Here is an 18,669-nt window from a genome sequence, read left to right on the forward strand (position 1 = left end):
CCTGACTAGTATTTCTTGTAGATCCCAAGGAAGACAGGGAAAGGAGCTAAAGAAGTTTGACGAAACACAAGGCAATTCGTCACCATATTAAAAACTATACCAATAATATGCTAATATTACCATTAATATTACCTTTATTACACTTTTAAATGTATTAACTTCACACTGCGATCGTGAGAATAAGGAGGGAATCCTAATATACCTATAAAAATGGTTGGTAAAAAATAGCGTTAAAGCCCAGGGCCCAGGCTGATCAAAGCCCAAAAGCCCCTAAAGCAAAAACACACTCTGAGAGCCTCTGAGCTTGAAAGCAAAAGCAATGGCGGGGAGAGGTGATTAGTGAAATCTCTGTGATAACCCTATGAGGCAAGGGCACTTCTCTCTTCCCATCCCCTCACTCTACGCCGTCGCCACCGGTCTCGCTCAGGTGCGCGCCGACTCATCTGCGCTCGATAGGCTTGCCTCCTTCTCCTCGTTCAATCAGCTCTCGCCATCAGTCAATCACCGAATCACCCTCCCAAAAACCTTTACCGTAGTCGAATCCCGCGCCTTCCTCGCTGTGCTCCTCAACAAGCTCCTCCTCTCCGGTTCCCCAAACCTTCGTACTGTCCTTCCGGTTCGATTCTCCGAAGCACTAAATTCCCGGTCTCAAGCCCTAGAATTCGAACCCATATGTGACCCAAGAGATGCTCTATGTGCTGGAGAAATCATCCGCTGCTTTGTGTGTCCTCCATTTTGGACCACGAATCCGCGGCTTTATCGGCAATTTCCGACGCTGTCGCTGCCATTTCGTGTGAGGCGGCGAGAGCCGCCTTGGCGGCGTTCAATTCGGTTGATTCTGGAGATGGGTTTTGGGCTAAGGAGGAGGTTGGGGTGGCCAGTGATATGAAGGTTGTGCTCAATGGGTCGAAGTTGGTGGGTAAGGTTGAGAGTTTATCAGTCTCAGAAATTCCGAAACTTCACGGGTGCTTGAGGAAGATAGTGAAGCTGGTTCATACCGAGACGCGAATCGGGTTGAATTCGGGCGTGACGGTGGCGAATGCAGAAGGTCTGTTGGTGCATACCGTATTGTCACCATTGGCCTTGGCGCTGTAATACTTGGGGGAGTGTAGCTTGAGCCGTGCTAAATCGAATTTGGATTTGGTTGGCAGCGATGATTTGCGGTCGAGTTTGGCGGGTTTGTTCGAAAGGAAATGCATGAATAGTGAGAGTTTTGAGTGTTGAGGTGAATGGAGGAGGGAATGTGAAGGTGGCGAGGAAGGGTGAGAAAAAGAAGAAGAAGGTGGTGTTGGGGAAAGGGACTAGTGTGATTGTGCAATTGATTAAGGATAGGTTGCAGGGTAAGGGAGTGGGCGGGATTGAGGGTTCAGGGTTATTGGAGATATGGGTGGAAGAACTTTTGTTGTTTTTGGACCCGAAGGATCGGGAATTCGACAGTTTGTTGCAGAGAGTGGGGGAGATTGTGGAAAGCAATGAAAGTAAAAGGCTGCCAAAGCTTCCCAAGGTGATAACATTCCTGAAAGTTTTTATCATTCAATTTTTATTGAATGGTTTTGCCTGCTTTGTGTTTTTCTTGCTTTGTAGAAAGTGGGATGAGTAAGATTTTGAAAACAGTCTCTTTATCATTCAATTTACTGAATTAGTGAACATTCTATTGTGTTCATTTTTCACTTTAGACATTCTTATAGTTCTATCTTCTTCTTCTTCTTTTTTCTTTCTTTTTTTTCTTTTTTTTTTCTCTCTCTTAAATGCTTCATAGCATGCTGATTGAGTATATTATGGTACAATTAGAGTACTCGTGATTTTTCGAAAGAACAAATGACAATAAGAAAGGGAGCTTTCTCACTTATCGAGGGAGTTTTCGAGAAGCATGGTGCCATGGCTTTGGATAGTCCAGTTTTTGAAATGAGAGAAACTCTCATGGGAGAATATGGGGAAGATTCAAAATTGATTTATGATCTTGCTGACCAGGTAAATATTTGACATCTTTTTTATGAGCAAATATTTGATATTTAGTTGGTTCAATTTAAGTCATATTTCTTTTCTCATTATTTCTTCTTTTTGGGAATTTTCATTTATTCAATTGGGTTGTTGCTGATATGGTTGATTGTTCGAGTCCTTTGCTATCTATTTTCATCTTTATTTAAAAGAAAAAATAAAATAAAAGTAAGGTTCCTCTTATAAAGACTGTTATTTGATTTTTTTTGCTGCTAGCTTGGAATTGACTTTAGTTTGCTATGATGAGAAAAATGAATTTAGTTACTCCATTTCATCTTTTGGCACATTTATGTAATTTTACATTCAATAATTTCTATATCCATTTATATCTTCTAGGTTTAAAGATCCTTGTTCTGTAGTAGAATGTTAAGATGTACTTCCTTAATATGTTTTGTCTTTGCTTCTAAGTGATATGATCCTGTATTTTCTGGTGAATGCTAAAATCTTGCAATGCAAGCATGATGTGAGTTTGTGGACAACCATCAAATAGGTCCTCTAACATGGACCATTTTTAGTCTGATAAAGTTTTTATTGTTTCAGCCATTCATTTGTGTTGTCTAATTTCTATGCAAGCGAGGATGATTCCTACAAGAAGATGTTACTGGTATATCAAGATATGAGTTTTGGGATATGGCTACTTGTGATGATGGAGGCTCTTTTTAGGGATGTAGGTAGGAAAAGGATGGTGGAAGGTGGGGGGTCCTTTATGGAAGTAATGGGAATATTTAGGAGCATACTTTGGGTATCTTAGAAGGATGGAGGGATAGGGTTTTCTAAAGTTTGAGTTTCTTAATCTTCCCTATCTTAGAACACCAAAACTCTACTACATCTTCAAAAATATGAGGTAGGTAAACAACACATTGAGTCATAATCTTTATGAAATGTGAAAAATATCGTTAGGGAACTTGGAATGACTCTTGGTAAGCCTTAGAATCAACATTAAAAGGGAATTCCATTAATTTATTTTTCATTTTACATTTTGGGGGTATTCATTCTTCATAAAATAGGAGAGATGTGGTGGCAACAGTAGGGTTTCACTCTACTGACAGCAGCTAGCTTGAGATTTCTGGCATATTTCCTTCTGTTTTCTAAGGATTTTTATTACTACCAAGCAGGCATAGAAAAATCCAAGCATGATTGACCCAGTTCATTTGTAACTTTTTTTTCTAGGAATGAGGAGAAACTCTGTATGCACAGCTAACTACAAAATTGTACTCTTTCTAGCGCACAGATCTACCCCGAGCACTTGAGTTGTTCCTCACTCAAGCACTAGGCCAGTCTGGGGATTCGAGCCTTAGCCAACAATGTGGGGAGCATATCCACTTGCCAATTGAGGCAACCCTAGGGCCAGTTGATTGGCAACTTATCACAAGAAAAGTAACTCACAGGATGAGAGGCTGACTCTTTGGATATTTTTCTGTTGGATTAAGTCTAGCTGAATTGGTATTGAAACAAATAAAGACGGAAGGATATAATAACCTCCTGTCTCCCCCCACCCCTACTCCTAAATTTATGTTACTTAATTCGAAGTCATAAATCCTATGTCAAATATAGTTGCTACCTTGCATTGCTTCAAATGTGTTTCCAGGGTAAAGTGATTAATTTGTGCATCTCCTCAGGTTGGTTCAATTGCTGCTGGCGGGCGTTATGACAACCTTAATTATAGGTATGCTTGGTACAAAGCAGGTTCCAGCAGTTGGTGTTAGTCTTGGAATCGAGTGAGTATTTGCTATAATGGAGCAGCTTCATAAAGATCAAAACCAGGTGATAATAATACTTGATGCCTATATGATTGATGAACTGGTCACTTGGTTGAACTTTTTGCACTATCAGATATAGTAATGGAAAAGCTTTCATTAGAAGATCTATAATTTATTGAATTTTTAATAGCCAATGGTTTTTGGATTAAATAACATTTTCTCCTCCCTAAAATACAACGTCGAGATTGAGATCATGAGTTGGAGGTATGTGATTTGCTGGTGATAGGAGCATAATATAGGTACGTTATACATTTCTTTTTTCTGAGCATAGGTACATTATACATACATACATACACGTACAAGTGATTTAATTAATTTGTTTTTATTAGTGATCGGTAAATTCACGTGTGCTATGAGAAGAATTTTTGGGTTTGCTTCTCTGCAAAGTACTTTTCTAGCAACAGTTGCATTACTCCTTTGGCTGTTTTTTTTTTTTTAATCCAATGACCTTTTGTGAGGCTGATGTGTTCTTTCCTTTCACTTTTTGGGTGTTTTGGCAGACAACACGAGCAACGAAGACCGAAGTCCTAGTTTGTATATTGGGGGATGACCTGCCTCAAGCTGCAGAGCTGGTAAGTGAGCTGTGGGCTGCCGAGCTGAATGCCGAATATCTTGTCAACAAAAGAGTGATGAAGCACATTGAGCATGCTAGAGAGTTGCGGATCCCGTGGATGGTTATCGTGGGCGAGCGGGAACAGAGTGAAGGGATTGTGAAATTAAAAAACGTTGAGGCTGCTGAAGAAGAAGAAGAAATTCCTAGGAGTAGACCTGTTGAAGAACTTCAAATACGATTGAAACGATGAAAAATAATACAAGCCAGATTTCAGTTCTAACCAGGTAAACCATTCTTTTTCTGAGAGTATTGACGACTGTATTCATTATTCTTGATACTGTAAGTATTGTGGAACATACATACATACATACACAGTCCCTGAATCACTTGCTTCCCTTATAGGATAACATTTCCCTATTTTTATTCAGCATCTTAAAACTTGTTACTTTTTTCTGGTGCTTATGAACTAACTGATGGTTCCAAGGAAATACTCCGGCTACAATACTTGGGATTATTGAATGATTCTTTTCCCCTTGAGTTTCATAGCTGAAATGTTAGGCCCTATCCAACTGCTCTTCTTTGGTGGCAAATTCAAAATCATGAAACTGGGTATTGATGAAAGTAAATGAGACACCTTGAAATCAAGATGCCAAGGGAGCTGCGCTTATTTAATTAATTGTCTTGCGAAGCTGAACTAATTTAGAGGTAGAAATTGGAAGCATCATTTATATCAAATGGGAGAGGAAGAATAATATTTGAGTTAGGTTAGAAATTACATTTTATTTCACGACTATTTTACAATATTGATGTGACAATCTTAACCAACCCTTGGATTAGTTATTGTTAAAAATAAAAAATCTAAGAATTAATTGAAATTGTCACGTCAATATTGGAGGATATATATATATATATATATAGAGAGAGAGAGAGAGAGAGAGGGAGAGAGAGTAATAATATAGAGTAATAATTTATTGAAAAGCGTAAGGCGTCCCTAAGTACACAGGCAGTATATACGAGAGGCTCTAAACGAGCAAGAAATCCAAGCTCTCAAACCCGAAACCATACAAACCCTCAAGCCCATAACCAAACCAACAAAAACAGCAAAGCTCAAAACTCAAATCCCCCGAAGGCATTAGATGCTAGAAAACATGAGACTTGTCTGTCTCCTACTTAGAGGATGCGACCTTAATTACAATTGTAGTAGGAGAATTATAAATTAAGAAGCTCCCTTCTACCCTTTACCGACTAGGGGTATCCTATAAGGTGACATCACCTTCACACGACTCTCTCATCCAATAAATCTCTGTCATCCTCTGGCTAACAACTAATTAAAGTAATTATCTCTATCTATAACTCGACTAAAATAACACAATACAATAAGATTAGTTAAGAGAAAAAGATTAGAACCAAAAGAAAAAGGAAAATGGGATTTTTCGACTGCCAAATCTCTTCCTAGCTTTAGTCTTGTAATATGTATATTTTAGGCTTTTGCATTATTTTCTTATAGAGAAAACATCAATAAAGAAAATGAAGAACGTGGGGACACGAAGAGAAACTGAAAAGAAAAGGAAAAGCCGACCTGCAAAACAGAGAAGAAAATTTTGAGAAGCATTTAATTTGGGTAGGGAAAAATAAGTATGAAAACATGTCATGTTTTTATAAGCCATTAATCTATATAATTTTATGTTTTTCATGGTCGATAGATTTAAAAAAATAAATTGTGGCTAGCATATGGGTTTTTTTGGCCCCGTCTCGGGGTCATTGTAAGTGGGGGTAATGCTTGCCGTACACAAAGTATACACACTCCTTTAATTGTATTCATTTTAAGAAACAAAAAACAGAGTACACAAACTTTGTGTACAACAAGCATAGAGGAAGGTTGGTATATCAGATATCTCGTGCATGCCAACCACCAATGGACAGTCAGTCCACCGACATCTGGCCCTTTGACCTTTAGTTGAAAATGCAATTCACGCATGTGACTCTTTGGTAACGTGCAAGCTCCACCAATAATGGTCTGATTTTTGGGACAAACCTCTTTCATCTATCCATCCTTCTTTTTGTTTTTCATGCAAATGTACCCACACGTGTGTGTGGGTACATATTGAGTAGAACGTATGCCAAAGAAATCATTTAATTTATGAAAGTTTTTTGAATTCTTACACTGAAGTGAAGGGACGTCGGATTTTTAGGCATGGCAGGACATCAGCCACAGTTGGGAAGAAAGTTGAAGACCAACAACAATTTCGTCACTTTGGTTTGGCTACTTGTGTCACTTCTGTCTGCACTATCGAGCATGGCCGAGTCCCAGACAATCGTCGAGACCCTACCTGGCTTTCCCGGCAAACTTCCTTTCAAACTTGAAACTGGGTAAGCATCGATCGTTTTCTTCTTTCTTTTTTGCATTTCTCTTCACACCCTTGAAACTAATGATTCTCAGATATGTGGGCGTCGGGGAAGCCGACGACGTACAACTGTTTTACTACTTCATAGAATCCGAGGAGGACCCCAAGAAGGACCCTCTGTTGCTCTGGCTAACCGGCGGCCCCGGTTGTTCTTCTCTCACCGGACTGGTTTACGAAATTGGTAGGCTTTTCACCTACTTTTGACTATAATAATCTTATAAACTCGCATTAAAGTTTGCAGGGAGTGTACGTAGTAGAGTAGGAATGAAAAATGGAGTCCCAAATGAGTAATTCGATCGGCCGAGAACCACGCTTGATGAAGTGGAAGTCACTAGTTCGAATCTTCCTTTTCTCCTCTTTTGTGTGGATATGTTAAAAAAAAAATAAAAAAATGGAGAGATAAATTTAATTATTTAATGATTAACGTAATAAATGTTATGTCAATTTTTTAAAAACTTCATAATAAAAATGTTGGACCGTTATCAACACTCAAATTCACGTGTAATAAACAATGATAGGCTTGTTTGGTAAAAATTGTTGAGGTGAAATTTTTTTTTTTTTTAATAATAATAAAAAGTAATTTGATGTGATATAAAGTACAAAAATAAAAAATGTATGAAAAATAACCCTCTCCCTTCAAGTGTGAGAGAAATCTTTTTTTTTTTTGAGCGGTCGTAAAAAGTGAACTTGTTGAGAGAAAACTTGACTTATCATACTTGATTTTTCATTAGATTTGTAATCATACCCTTAAACTTGAAAACGTATCAATTTATTTTATCTATCTTTCAATTTCACTCATCTGTTAAGATTTTCCGTTAAATCCTATTAAAATTTTAAAGTAACCCTATTTTTTTAAATATATATATATATATATATATATATATATATATATATATATATATTCAAATATTTATGCATGAGTATTTTTGTAAATTCTGTTAAATCCTTAACAAAGCCTAAATCCTTGCAATTCTTATTTTGGAGGGGTATTTTAAGAATTTTGACACCCCTCCGTTAGGATTTAACAAAAAATTCTAACATATAGGTGAAATTGAAAAATTTAAAAGATGGATACGCTAAATTGATATTTTTTTAAAGTTTATGGATATGAGTTTTCCTTTCTTTTATTAATATTTACCTCAGTAAAAATTTTAAGATTTATTTTTGTTTTTGGCCTGACACCTTAAATTGATGATTTTGCACTTTAATGAAGGTCCATTGTCATTTAATTATGAAGATTTCGATGGAAATCTACCAACATTTTTATTGAACCCATATTCATGGACAAAGGTACGTCACCATCATACCCTTCTATCTGTACTTTCAATCAAAATATATTTTGATTGTAAATACTTGTGTGTTTACTCTTTGTTATCAAACAATTAATGGTGATATATATATATATATATATATATATATATATATATATAGTTTGCTAGCATTATATTTTTAGATGCTCCCGTTGGCACGGGATTCTCATATGCAACAACCTCCCAAGGTTACAATGTGACAGATCAAATAGCAGCAGCACAAAACTATGAATTCTTGAGGAAGGTGAGTGAAAATTATTTAAAAATAATGAGATTATGATGGAATTCATTCCAAGATCTGCTTTTCTTTTATCTGTGATTCAGTGGCTATTGGATCACCCAAAATTCATGTCAAATGAGCTTTACGTCGGTGGTGATTCATATTCCGGCTTAATCGTTCCAATCATCGTTCAAGAAATATATAATGGTAATTTATGAGCGACTAATGCCACTCTTGACATTCATTTTACACTGATTAACGTGACATATTTTAAATGATTGGCATGAAAAAAGCCACTTAAAATACATTATGTCAATTTATGTAAAATAGATGTCAAGCGTAACGTTAGTGTTTTCTAACTTGGTCCCCTTTTTAAATTCCAACTCCTATAGGTCAATTTGACTTTTCAAGTATCTTATTTTGTTGCAGATAATAGTGTCGGACGCACACCATTCATGAAGCTCAACGTAAACATTTTTATTACAACTAGAGCTAGTTATTGATTGAATAAAAATTAATATTACAATTTTTTTTTTCCGTTTAAATTTTTGGGGCACTTGATGATTTAACATGGTAATAGAGCAGTAGACAGAAGTCATGAGTTTAAACATTGTCTTTATAATTGACATTTTATTTTATCTAGATATTCTACATGTAGTGCCTCATTTATTAAAGAAAATGAATTTGAACACACACGTAAAGTGGAATATTAGAATATTAAGCTAAATGATTAAATGCACCGATTCACTTAAACTTTTGAAATAACTGATGATTTAACAGTTTTGCAGTAATATTTTTTCAAATGCCTTGCTGTTTTGAGTTTCTAGTATTTGACTAAAGATTTGTATAAATTGAAAACAGGGGTACTTGCTTGGCAACCCAGTAACAGATCCAGGTAGGGATGCCAATGCAAGAGTCGAATATGCTCGTGGTATGGCACTTATATCTCCTGAACTCTATGAGGTAAATCCTCCAAAAATGGCATTGAATTTGTGAGCTTATGTCTAAGATTTTAGTTGGGGAAAATACACTTAATTTCCTAAAATTATTACCATTTTGGCACTTTAGATAGACCACCAAATTATAAAATGTGACACTCAATAACGGAACCAAGACGAGCGAAGGGGGGGCCATGACACCCCGGTTTTCATTTATATATATAGCAAAAAGTTAGGTTGGCCCCTCATTCATGCTTTGCCTCTTGATAGGAAATCTTGGTTTCACCTCCGGTGAATACGTGATTACTACATTGTTATAAGTTACATTTTCCATTAGCATCTAGCCTTAAAATGGACGGAAGAATATCATATGCGACGCATATGTGAAATTTTTTATTTGAACTATCCAAACCAACTATCATCTTTTAAAGTTTAATGGTTTAACTGCCAAATGGGTGGTTGTTTGAGAGAGTTTAGTGTATTCTCCCCTTTCTCGTTTATACGACATACACTCCATCAAACACAACATTATATTATGATTTTTTATGAGGAAAATACACCTATTTCCCTCAAAACTGACACCTCATTTGCACTTGCCCCCAAATTAGCATTTGTGACACTTGAGCTCATCCACCTACAATTTTCTTGCAATCACCACAGTAGTGTTTGGCGTTAAAATGGTTAGAAAATGTTGTACTTGACCCACATGTACAAATTTTTTATTCGAAATACCCATAATACCTCAATCTTGGGAGTTAGAATGTCCCCTTTGTCCTTCTAATAAAAAGTACAATAAAAGGTCTAAAATAGAGATGAGTTGGCTACATCACTCTCTCATGTTTAAGGCTGGTCCGACCACCTTGAAAGAGGACTTTAGCGGTGATCGAACCACCCCTATATTTCTAAGGATAGTTCAACCACCCTCCAAGATCCTTAAAAGGGTGGCCAACCCTTTGAGCAAATGGAACTTGAGGGGATGATTCAACCACTTTCTAAAAAACAATTTTGCAAACGACCAAACCACTCCTGCAGATTGCAATTATGAGAGGTGCTTCACCACCCCAAAGTTTCTTAAGTGGATGGACAAACCAAACCCCAAGATGTTCAACCACACCCTCAACCTATTTGTTAAGGGTAATTTGTACATTTCAGGAAAAAAAAAAAAAAAAAAAAAAAAGTTACACATGTCAGTCTCATGCACAAATTTCTGTTCATTTTTCCATCAAACACTAACGATATATAGGGAACCATTTGAAAGAAAATGGATGTTTAAGGAGATTGAGTATCACAAATGGTGGTAAAAAAAATAAAGTATATGGAAGTACTATGTCAGTTTGTAGGGACTAAGTGTACTTTCTATTTTCCAGGCTGTGAAAAGAAGTTGCCATGGTGAGTATGTGAACGTAGATCCAGAAAACGTAGAATGTTTGAAAGATGTTGCAGCTGTGACGATGGTGAGAAGAATTTAATAATATATATATATATATATATAATTTAAGTCTTCAGTTTAATTTATGAGCATTCGGAATTACTGACTCATTGTAATTTTAGTGCCTCGAAAAACTTTATCCTGCCCACATTTTGGAACCCAGGTGCCCAAAATCAGTGGGATTAGGATGGAATCAAGCATTTCTTGAACAAAATCCTACGGATATTCTCCTTTCATTGTCTCAACCTCCTGCCTTATGGTGCCGGGTAAACCAATATCCTTTTTTTTTTTTTTTTTCGCACTTAAATATTGCTCAATTTGATAATTTTATTTATTTATTTATTTTGTAGCTTTATAATTATGTGCTCTCTTACAATTGGTGTAACGATGAATATGTACAAAATGCTCTTCACATCCGGAAGGTATTCGCTTATTATACTTTCTAGTTAACAAAACCCTCCTCTTTTTTTTCTCTTCCTTTTTTTTTATTTTTTTTTATTTTTTTTTTTAATTTTATTTTATCACCTTTGATCTTTCACTATTTTTGCAATTATACACTTCAAATTTTAAAAGTGTCAATTTAGTTTATCCATCTTTTAATATTTTTCAATTTCACTTTTCCGTTAGGATTTTCCGTCAAATCTTGTAAAAATTCACAAAATACCCAATTTTTTTTTTTTACATATAAAAAATATTAAATATTTCAAAGATTCAAACAAGTGAATTTTTGCAAATTCTGTTAAATCCTTACCAACGCCTAATTGTTTGCAATTTTTTTTCTTTTCTTTTTTCTTAAAGAAAATGAGGGGTATTTTAGGAATTTTGGCACTTCTTTGTTAGGATTTAACGAAAAATTCTAACGGACGGTTGAAATTAAAAAAAAAAAATAAAAAAATAAAAAAATTAACACTTTTTAAATATTAAGAGTATGATTGCAAAAATTATAAAAGATCAATAGTAGTAAGTAAAGTTTGCCGAACAATTTTTTTAAAATAAAATAAAAAAAAAAAAAAAAAAATACATCATACTGTTGTGATGCCCAACAGGGAACAATCAAGACCTGGGTAAGATGTAATTGGACCTTGTCGGCCTACACATCTGATGTTATCAGTGTCGTTGACTATCATCGAAATTTCACCAAGACAGGTTACCGATCTTTGATTTACAGGTGATAACGCACAACATTCCCATTTTCCTTTTATTTTATTTTATTTTATTATTATTTTCTTCTTCTTCTTCTTCTTTTTATTTTCTTTTGATAAATTTCAATCATAACCCCTGATATACCATTTCATTTGTAATTAAGTACTTAAACTTTTAAAAATGTCAAATTAGGGTATTTATCTTTCAATTTTTATTTTTATTTTATTTTCAACCCCCAGTTAGAATTTTCCCTTAATGCTCAATTTGTTTTGATGTAAAACGTTTTCCATCATAAAATATTTTCAACAAAATAATTTTTCAAAAACAATAATTTTTTCAAAAATATTTGTCGATGTTTAGCTCGTACATAAAATCACCAACGGTAAAAAAAAGGGAATCCGGAGACGTCCGGCCGCCGTCACTGAATGCCGGCGAACCAGATTTCAACCAAACTGGCTAGAATCTTACCAGCACGGCTGGAATCCGACTTGTTTGGCCAGATGCCCGCCAAGTTGGCCGAAATCTAACTTAATACGGCCGGACTCCAGTTGTACTGACCGGATTCCTTTAAACGTACGTGCAAAATTAATAAAGAATTTAAATCCAAAAAACAATTTACACTTTCCAAAAATTAAAGAGGCTCTTGCTTTAATGGTCAAACGAAAAATGATTTTCGTTGACCATTATTTTCGCCACCACCAAACATTGAAAAATGTCATAAATATTTTTCAAAAACATTTTACACACAAACAAACAAAGCATAATTAAGGTCAATTAAGGTCAAACAGAGCATAATTCAGGCCGAAACAAACATTTCCTGTCAAAGCGTTTTACCTTATTGGGTTTCCAAAATAAAAGAATACATTATCTAAAATGGATTTTGTACCGGGATTATAGAAAACAAAGTTTAGACTTTTAAAAGTTAAAAGAGATAGAAATTTTATTAGAACAAAAATGGTTCATATTACATACTAGTTAAAATAGGGAAAGAGAGAGAGAGAGAGAGAGAGAGAGAGAGAAGCTTCACTTATAATCTCTGATCTTTCATCACTTTTACAATTAGGGGCAAAAATAATGGTCAACATAAATCATTTTTAATTTGACTGTAAAAGCCTCTTTAATATTTTAAAAACGATTTACGGTTTCGTCTTCTGAATTTAAACTCTTTATTCTTACACGCAAGTTTGTGAGAATCCGGCACCGTCGATCATTGGAGTTTGTTGGTAACCCGAATCTACCATCGAAGGTTCCGAATTTTGATATCCGATTGCCGGAATCCGATGTAGTCCTTCAGTGACTTATCGGTGCCCTACCATAAGGACATCAAGTATCCGATGGGCTTGCTTCGTACTCTTCTTGCCAAGAACTACATTAGGAATGTTTTTCCAAGCGCGTCAAAGTCGTTGATGGACTTTGGGGAAAGCTTCATGAACTAATCATGAGCATTGCCTGCCTAATTGAGTGAGAGGGAAGGCCCGACATGCCACTTCATCGGGTGTTCCATGGAGATCCATATGAGCTTGAAAATTGTCCAAGTGTTCAATCGGATCTTTAAGTCCGGTGTAGACTGCAATATCAGGAACCTTGAATTTGTGAGGAAGACGAAAAAAGAGGCTATTTGGTTGGTAAATGGTGAGGCTGTCTTTTGCAAGACATTGTCCACCAGGGAAGTCTTTCCTTTGTCTCGTCACTGAAGCTCCACGGACAATCTGCTCCAATTTGCCGACCACCTCTTTGAGCTTTTCTTTCTTTTCTTTCCTAGGAGGATTCTTCTCGGGATTATTCTCTCGGTGGCCATCCTAATTATCTACTTCTACCTAAGGATGACTTTGATCTTCTTCCTGTCTCCCACCGGTATGGTTGTAACGCCCTTCTTTTTCAGCCTCGAGAACAACCGTTGTCGTATGAGATTGTTCCAGGATGCAGGCTAGCAAGGCAACATTCTTGTCAGCCAGATCTCCTATGTTCTTTTTCATCTGAGCAATCTTCTCGTTCAGGAGATTTATTGTTGCTTGTGGATCATTCAAGGTCCTTGCGTGGTCTTGGATGCTCCTGTCCTGGACGTTTCTCTGAACGGTTAGTTGTTCTGATCGTGTAGTCACCATTACGGATTTTTTTGTGTAAAAAACAATATAACGTTTCCCACAAACGACGCCAAACTATTGGTACAGTTTTTTGGTTTGGTGACGTGTCGCCTTTTGATTCGCTTCCTTCGAGATCTACAAAACGAGAAAAGCTTCTCTGATGTGCCAACAGGGTCACACTTAGATGCCTAAATCAGATTCTAATAAATAATTTCAAGGAGTATTGAGAGCATGGGAATATCAGAGAGTTGAGAGAGTTTAATACTTGGGGCACAATATTGATATAGTTGGGGTGGTCTAAGTATAATTCAATTAGAATTCTAATCCCTAGACCATATGGGATTAGGCCTTATCTGGTGGAGACTCTAGTTTAGGTAGGACTGCGCTTCAGCTAAGTTCAAACAAGTCACTTATCCCTTATCTTGTGGGATAAGAGCTTATCCCGAAAAATTCAGGGTATAATCGTTCTGCACCTTTTTAGGAATTTAGAGGTCAAATCTTATCCCATAAGTTCCGGTCGTAATATCAGGATAAACATTTCGGCATGTTTCATCCATATCGCCTCAGGGTAGTCCCGAGAAATTCGTTCCCGGGACCAACTAGATATGGGGTTTCCTTATGCATTCTTGTCGTATTCTCGAGACAAAGATTTTCGAGCCGGTGCTTATTCATGATTCTGGTAATCGAGAATGTTTACTAGATTCTATGGGGAAGATTCGAGACCGTAATGACTAAACGGATCTTTTTTCAGGGCGGTTGAACCGACTGGGTCCAATACTCAGTCATGGGTTCACTCGAATTTTGGGAATGATATTTGCCCAACAGAAGTGATTGAGAACAACTAAAAATGCACGGAACTATTTAATATTAAGTGAAATCTCGAAATAGTAACTTAACAATTTCCCTTAAAAATGAAAGTCCAAAGCTTGAAATACATGGCTTGTTTATTATTATTCTAACATTTATTGGTAACTCCTTAATATTTATTTATTTATTTCTCTCCTCACAGCGGAGACCACGACCTGACTATTCCGTATGTGGGCACCCTAGGATGGATTAGATCCCTCAATATGACTCTCAATGATGCTTGGGCCCCATGGCTCGTGGATGGTCAAGTTGCCGGGTTGGTATCTAAAATTTCCAAAACTATTATTACATCTTTAGCCTCTATTGTCATATTTTATTTTATTTTTTTAATCTTTTTGTCCAGATTTATTTATTTATTTTTAAATTAGGTTGGAGAAATTGTTTTTCAATCTAGTCTATTAAGGTGACAGATCTTTAGCCTTTTGTTTCGGTGTAATTTTTTATTTTATTTTTAGCTCAAAATATCTTCTAGAAAAAGTGGCTATTTTTCGTTATTTCCGTGCGACAATGAAAATGGTTAAAAAAATATTTTTCAGTATTTGACTCAAATGAAAATTGCCAAATAATTCTTTAATATAATCTGAGGTACTGCGAGTAAAAAAGATATGACAAAGAGGACATGCGGAGGAAGAGCGTGTGTTCGACTAGAAGGCCATCAGGTAACGATTGAGATTCAGTATAATTGTCTTGTGGGGCCCAGCTTCTCTAACAAGTGTTTAGGCATATCGAGACTTGTTCAGATAGATAGACCTCATAAGGGGCTCTCTCACAATTGTCTATTTGGGAGTGTGGAAAAGTTTCAAAAAATAGTTTATATGTAGATAAGAAGCGTGAACCATTTTATGCATCGTGAATGTTAATTTTTTTTTTGTCAATTGAAAATATTTATAACTAATCAATATTTTGAGCCACGCCAAACAATTAAAAATAAAGAATATATTTTTCAAAAAATAATAAATATATATATATATATATATATATATATATATATATATATATATATATATATATATATATATATATATATATATTTTACACCGAAACAAAAGGGCTAACTGAAAGCTTATGATCATGCTCTTTGTTAAAATTACTTCTATCATTGTAACAGGTACACAATGGACTTCTCGAAGAATCAATATAGTATGACTTATGCTACAGTCAAGGCACGAAGTTAAAACACCACAGATTATTTATCTTCTTCATTTTTTGTCCATTGAGGAAGATTAATAAAAGTTGATCGAGCTTAATTTCTTTATCTAATTTGATTGTGGTTGTAGGGAGGGGGTCACACAGCTCCAGAATACAAGCCTAAAGAATGTTTTGCCATGGCGAAAAGGTGGTTTGCCCACTACCCTCTATGATCTAATAGGCCTTTGCAATATGCACAATGACAAAATGAAAAAACAATTTGCCCACAATCCATTAATTATTGCAAGAAATTTATGGTGTAATCATAAATATTTGGTCTTGCAAGAGTCGTGTTAGAGTCTAATAAAGAATAGATCCTTAATAAGGAGTTGGAGTTTGATTAGTTAACAGAGGCAGCCCAGATCAATTCCTATTTCTTTCTTTTATGTAACCATTCTTCTATTTAAAAGCGAAACTATTAATAATAAAATTTGATGGTTGATTATTATCTTCAAACCTTGAGTTTTTTAAAAGGTCTATGTTCCCTTTACGAAAATCTAAAGTTCTCCGTCTACGAGCCTACTCGATTTATTATTTCCTGTGTTTTGTTATTAATGGGTTCACATTAATTTCGTTATCAATTTCTTTTTAAATAATTGATTATTATCATGGTATTCGAATAAAAATCATAAGGTCGAACTACAACTCCATATCATTATTATTATTTTTTATTTAAAGTAAATATTTCATGTGTTATGTTTCATTTATAATTAAGAAAGACAGACTCATGGTAAGAGAAAATATTAGGGCTTGGTTGGTAAGTAATTGAGTTGTGGAATATTTGTGTATTGTATAGTAAAAAGTGATTGATGTGATATAAAATTTGAGAATGTTTTATAGAAAAGTGAAAAAGTTTTGTTTTGTAGTGAGTTTTTTTATTTGAATAATAATAAAAAATTATTGATGTGATATAAAAAGTGTAAAAAAGTTAGAATGTTTTTTATTTGATATTTTTGAAAGAAATAAAAAGAAATAGAGGGAGAATGAAAATAGTTTGCCAAACTAGCCCTTAAAATAAGAGTAATGCTAGAAATTACATTTTTATCTCACAATTATCACGTAATGCAAACGTAGCAGTCTCAACAAATCCTTCTCTTTTTTTTTTCTTTTTTTAACAAAGACTAATTCAAGGTTTGGTTAGGATTGATTTGTCAACATTGTAGAATAGTTGTGAAACAAAAATGTGATTTCTAACATTATTACTAAATTTAAATTTTAAAATAAATAATAATTGAATAGTGTTAAATATGTCCAATGGTAGGCTCAGTTGTGAAAGCTTTTTAGGTAACTTTTTACTTTTTAGCAAAAGAGACCAAATTATAAACAAATAATTTTACTTTTTGACCGTTTGATTTAACACTAAATCCAAACAGAAGGATCAGAGATTACAAAAAATTAAAAGTTGAATAAACTAAATTAAAAGCTTTTAAAATTTGAAATAAAAAATAAAAAAATTAATGAAAATTCAAGGGGGATTTAAATCGCAGGCCAGGACTTAGCGTAGTCTCCTAGTTTGTTAGTTTCTTTTATTGCTTTGTCATCTTAAAAGAGACCCGGCCCGGCCCGGCCCGGCCTGACAATGCTTAATGGAAAATTCTACATAAACTAATATACTAATGTAGATGCCAAATCTGATAGGGCGGATCTTATGCGTGTATTTTATGTATGCCATGGACAATTAATTAAACCAAAGGGTTGAATACAAATGTAATCCCTATGGTTTATCATTTTATCAAAATGAATTTTGGATTTTCAAAAATGACTAATTCAGTTTTTGTACTTTCTACCTTTATTAAAATGGTTCTTCCGTCTATTTGTTGTTTAAAAACTTAAGGGAATTTTCGTCACGTGTATAAGAGGCCATGTAAGACCAAAACCACATTTCACAAGTCCATTCTTGCCGCATCAACAAATCACTTAAAAAAAAAACATGTGTTTATAGGGGCGCCAAAAACATGACCCAGTCCCATTCTCACAAAAGTGGTTCATAAGGGACTCCCACCCTGCCAAAGTTGTCCTAGGGTGGGGAAGTCCCAGCAACCCCCCGTGGAGGGCATAAGCGGGAACCCCCACCCCCACAACCACCTCATTTCTTCCCACAGAGGTGGCTACGAGGGTGGGTAAGTTATCGCGGCCCACCCTCTCCTGTACCGCGTTGGTCACACGGGACATACTACCTAATAGGTGGATGACAGTGGAACCACCCTAACCTCTATAGGGGATCGAGGGTGGATCATGCGAGACCCTTATCCCCACGACCCATCTACGGGGAAAGGAAGTGCTCATGGAGGTGGGAGCTAGACTCCCTTGGATGGGTCGTTGGGGACTCCCCCAACTGACGCAACCAGCTCCATTAGGTTAGAGGAGGTAGTTCCGATGATGGGGGGTCCCCGCAACCATTCCCACAAAGGTAGTGCGCATGGGCGAAACTAGCATTTGAGATTTGGGGGGGCAAATTTGAAAAAAAAAAAAAAAAAAAAAAATTGGCGGGGTTGGGGGGGGGGGGGGGGGGAAATAAAATGATAAAAAAATTTAAGGGATAAATTTTTTTAATTTTTCTTTTAAGGAATTTTGTTTTTTATTTTAAGGAAAAACTTGGGGCTTGGGGAGGCTCTCCGCCCCTGGTGGCGTGGTCCTCCCATCCCGCCTGCAGGGTGGGAGCCCCCATGAACCACCTTCGTGACGGTGGAGTTAGGTTGTCAAAACTCCACCACCACCAATAGGGGTGATTTTGTCCCACAACCACATTCATCCATAGAGGTGATTTTTTTCTT

At 35.8% G+C, this 18,669-nt stretch overlaps 1 protein-coding gene across 3 annotated transcripts; it reads left to right on the forward strand.

The window, feature by feature from the left end:
* Positions 1-271: 271 nt before the first annotated feature.
* LOC133881583 (serine carboxypeptidase-like 7) lies at positions 272-16,351 on the forward strand. 3 transcript variants are annotated; one of them, XM_062320534.1, is made up of 18 exons: positions 272-1,504; positions 1,792-1,971; positions 3,618-3,762; positions 4,259-4,595; positions 6,482-6,681; positions 6,752-6,897; positions 7,930-8,006; positions 8,148-8,270; positions 8,351-8,453; positions 8,676-8,713; positions 9,108-9,209; positions 10,552-10,638; positions 10,736-10,879; positions 10,964-11,035; positions 11,660-11,781; positions 14,850-14,963; positions 15,816-15,870; positions 15,985-16,351. In XM_062320534.1, the coding sequence occupies exons 5-18, from the start codon at positions 6,506-6,508 to the stop codon at positions 16,066-16,068; spliced, it is 1,443 nt and encodes a 480-aa protein (XP_062176518.1). In that variant the 5' UTR covers positions 272-1,504; positions 1,792-1,971; positions 3,618-3,762; positions 4,259-4,595; positions 6,482-6,505; the 3' UTR covers positions 16,069-16,351. The 3 variants fall into 3 exon arrangements, with proteins under 3 accessions (XP_062176518.1, XP_062176519.1, XP_062176520.1); XM_062320535.1 differs by having other exon boundaries at positions 6,504-6,681; XM_062320536.1 differs by lacking the exons at positions 272-1,504; positions 1,792-1,971; positions 3,618-3,762 and adding an exon at positions 3,846-3,997.
* Positions 16,352-18,669: the final 2,318 nt, after the last annotated feature.

This window comes from Alnus glutinosa, chromosome 11 (genome assembly GCF_958979055.1).
Source record: "Alnus glutinosa chromosome 11, dhAlnGlut1.1, whole genome shotgun sequence".
Classification (NCBI taxonomy): domain Eukaryota; kingdom Viridiplantae; phylum Streptophyta; class Magnoliopsida; order Fagales; family Betulaceae; genus Alnus; species Alnus glutinosa.

What these genes read in the sequence shown, in the direction of transcription:
- LOC133881583 (XM_062320534.1), top strand. Translation starts at nt 6,506, where the DNA reads ATGGCAGGACATCAGCCACAGTTGGGAAGAAAGTTGAAGACCAACAAC. An exon ending in ATGTTGCAGCTGTGACGATG is followed by an intron (nt 10,639 to 10,735) that starts GTGAGAAGAATT and finishes TTGTAATTTTAG; the next exon opens with TGCCTCGAAAAACTTTATCC. An exon ending in CTCCTGCCTTATGGTGCCGG is followed by an intron (nt 10,880 to 10,963) that starts GTAAACCAATAT and finishes TTTATTTTGTAG; the next exon opens with CTTTATAATTATGTGCTCTC.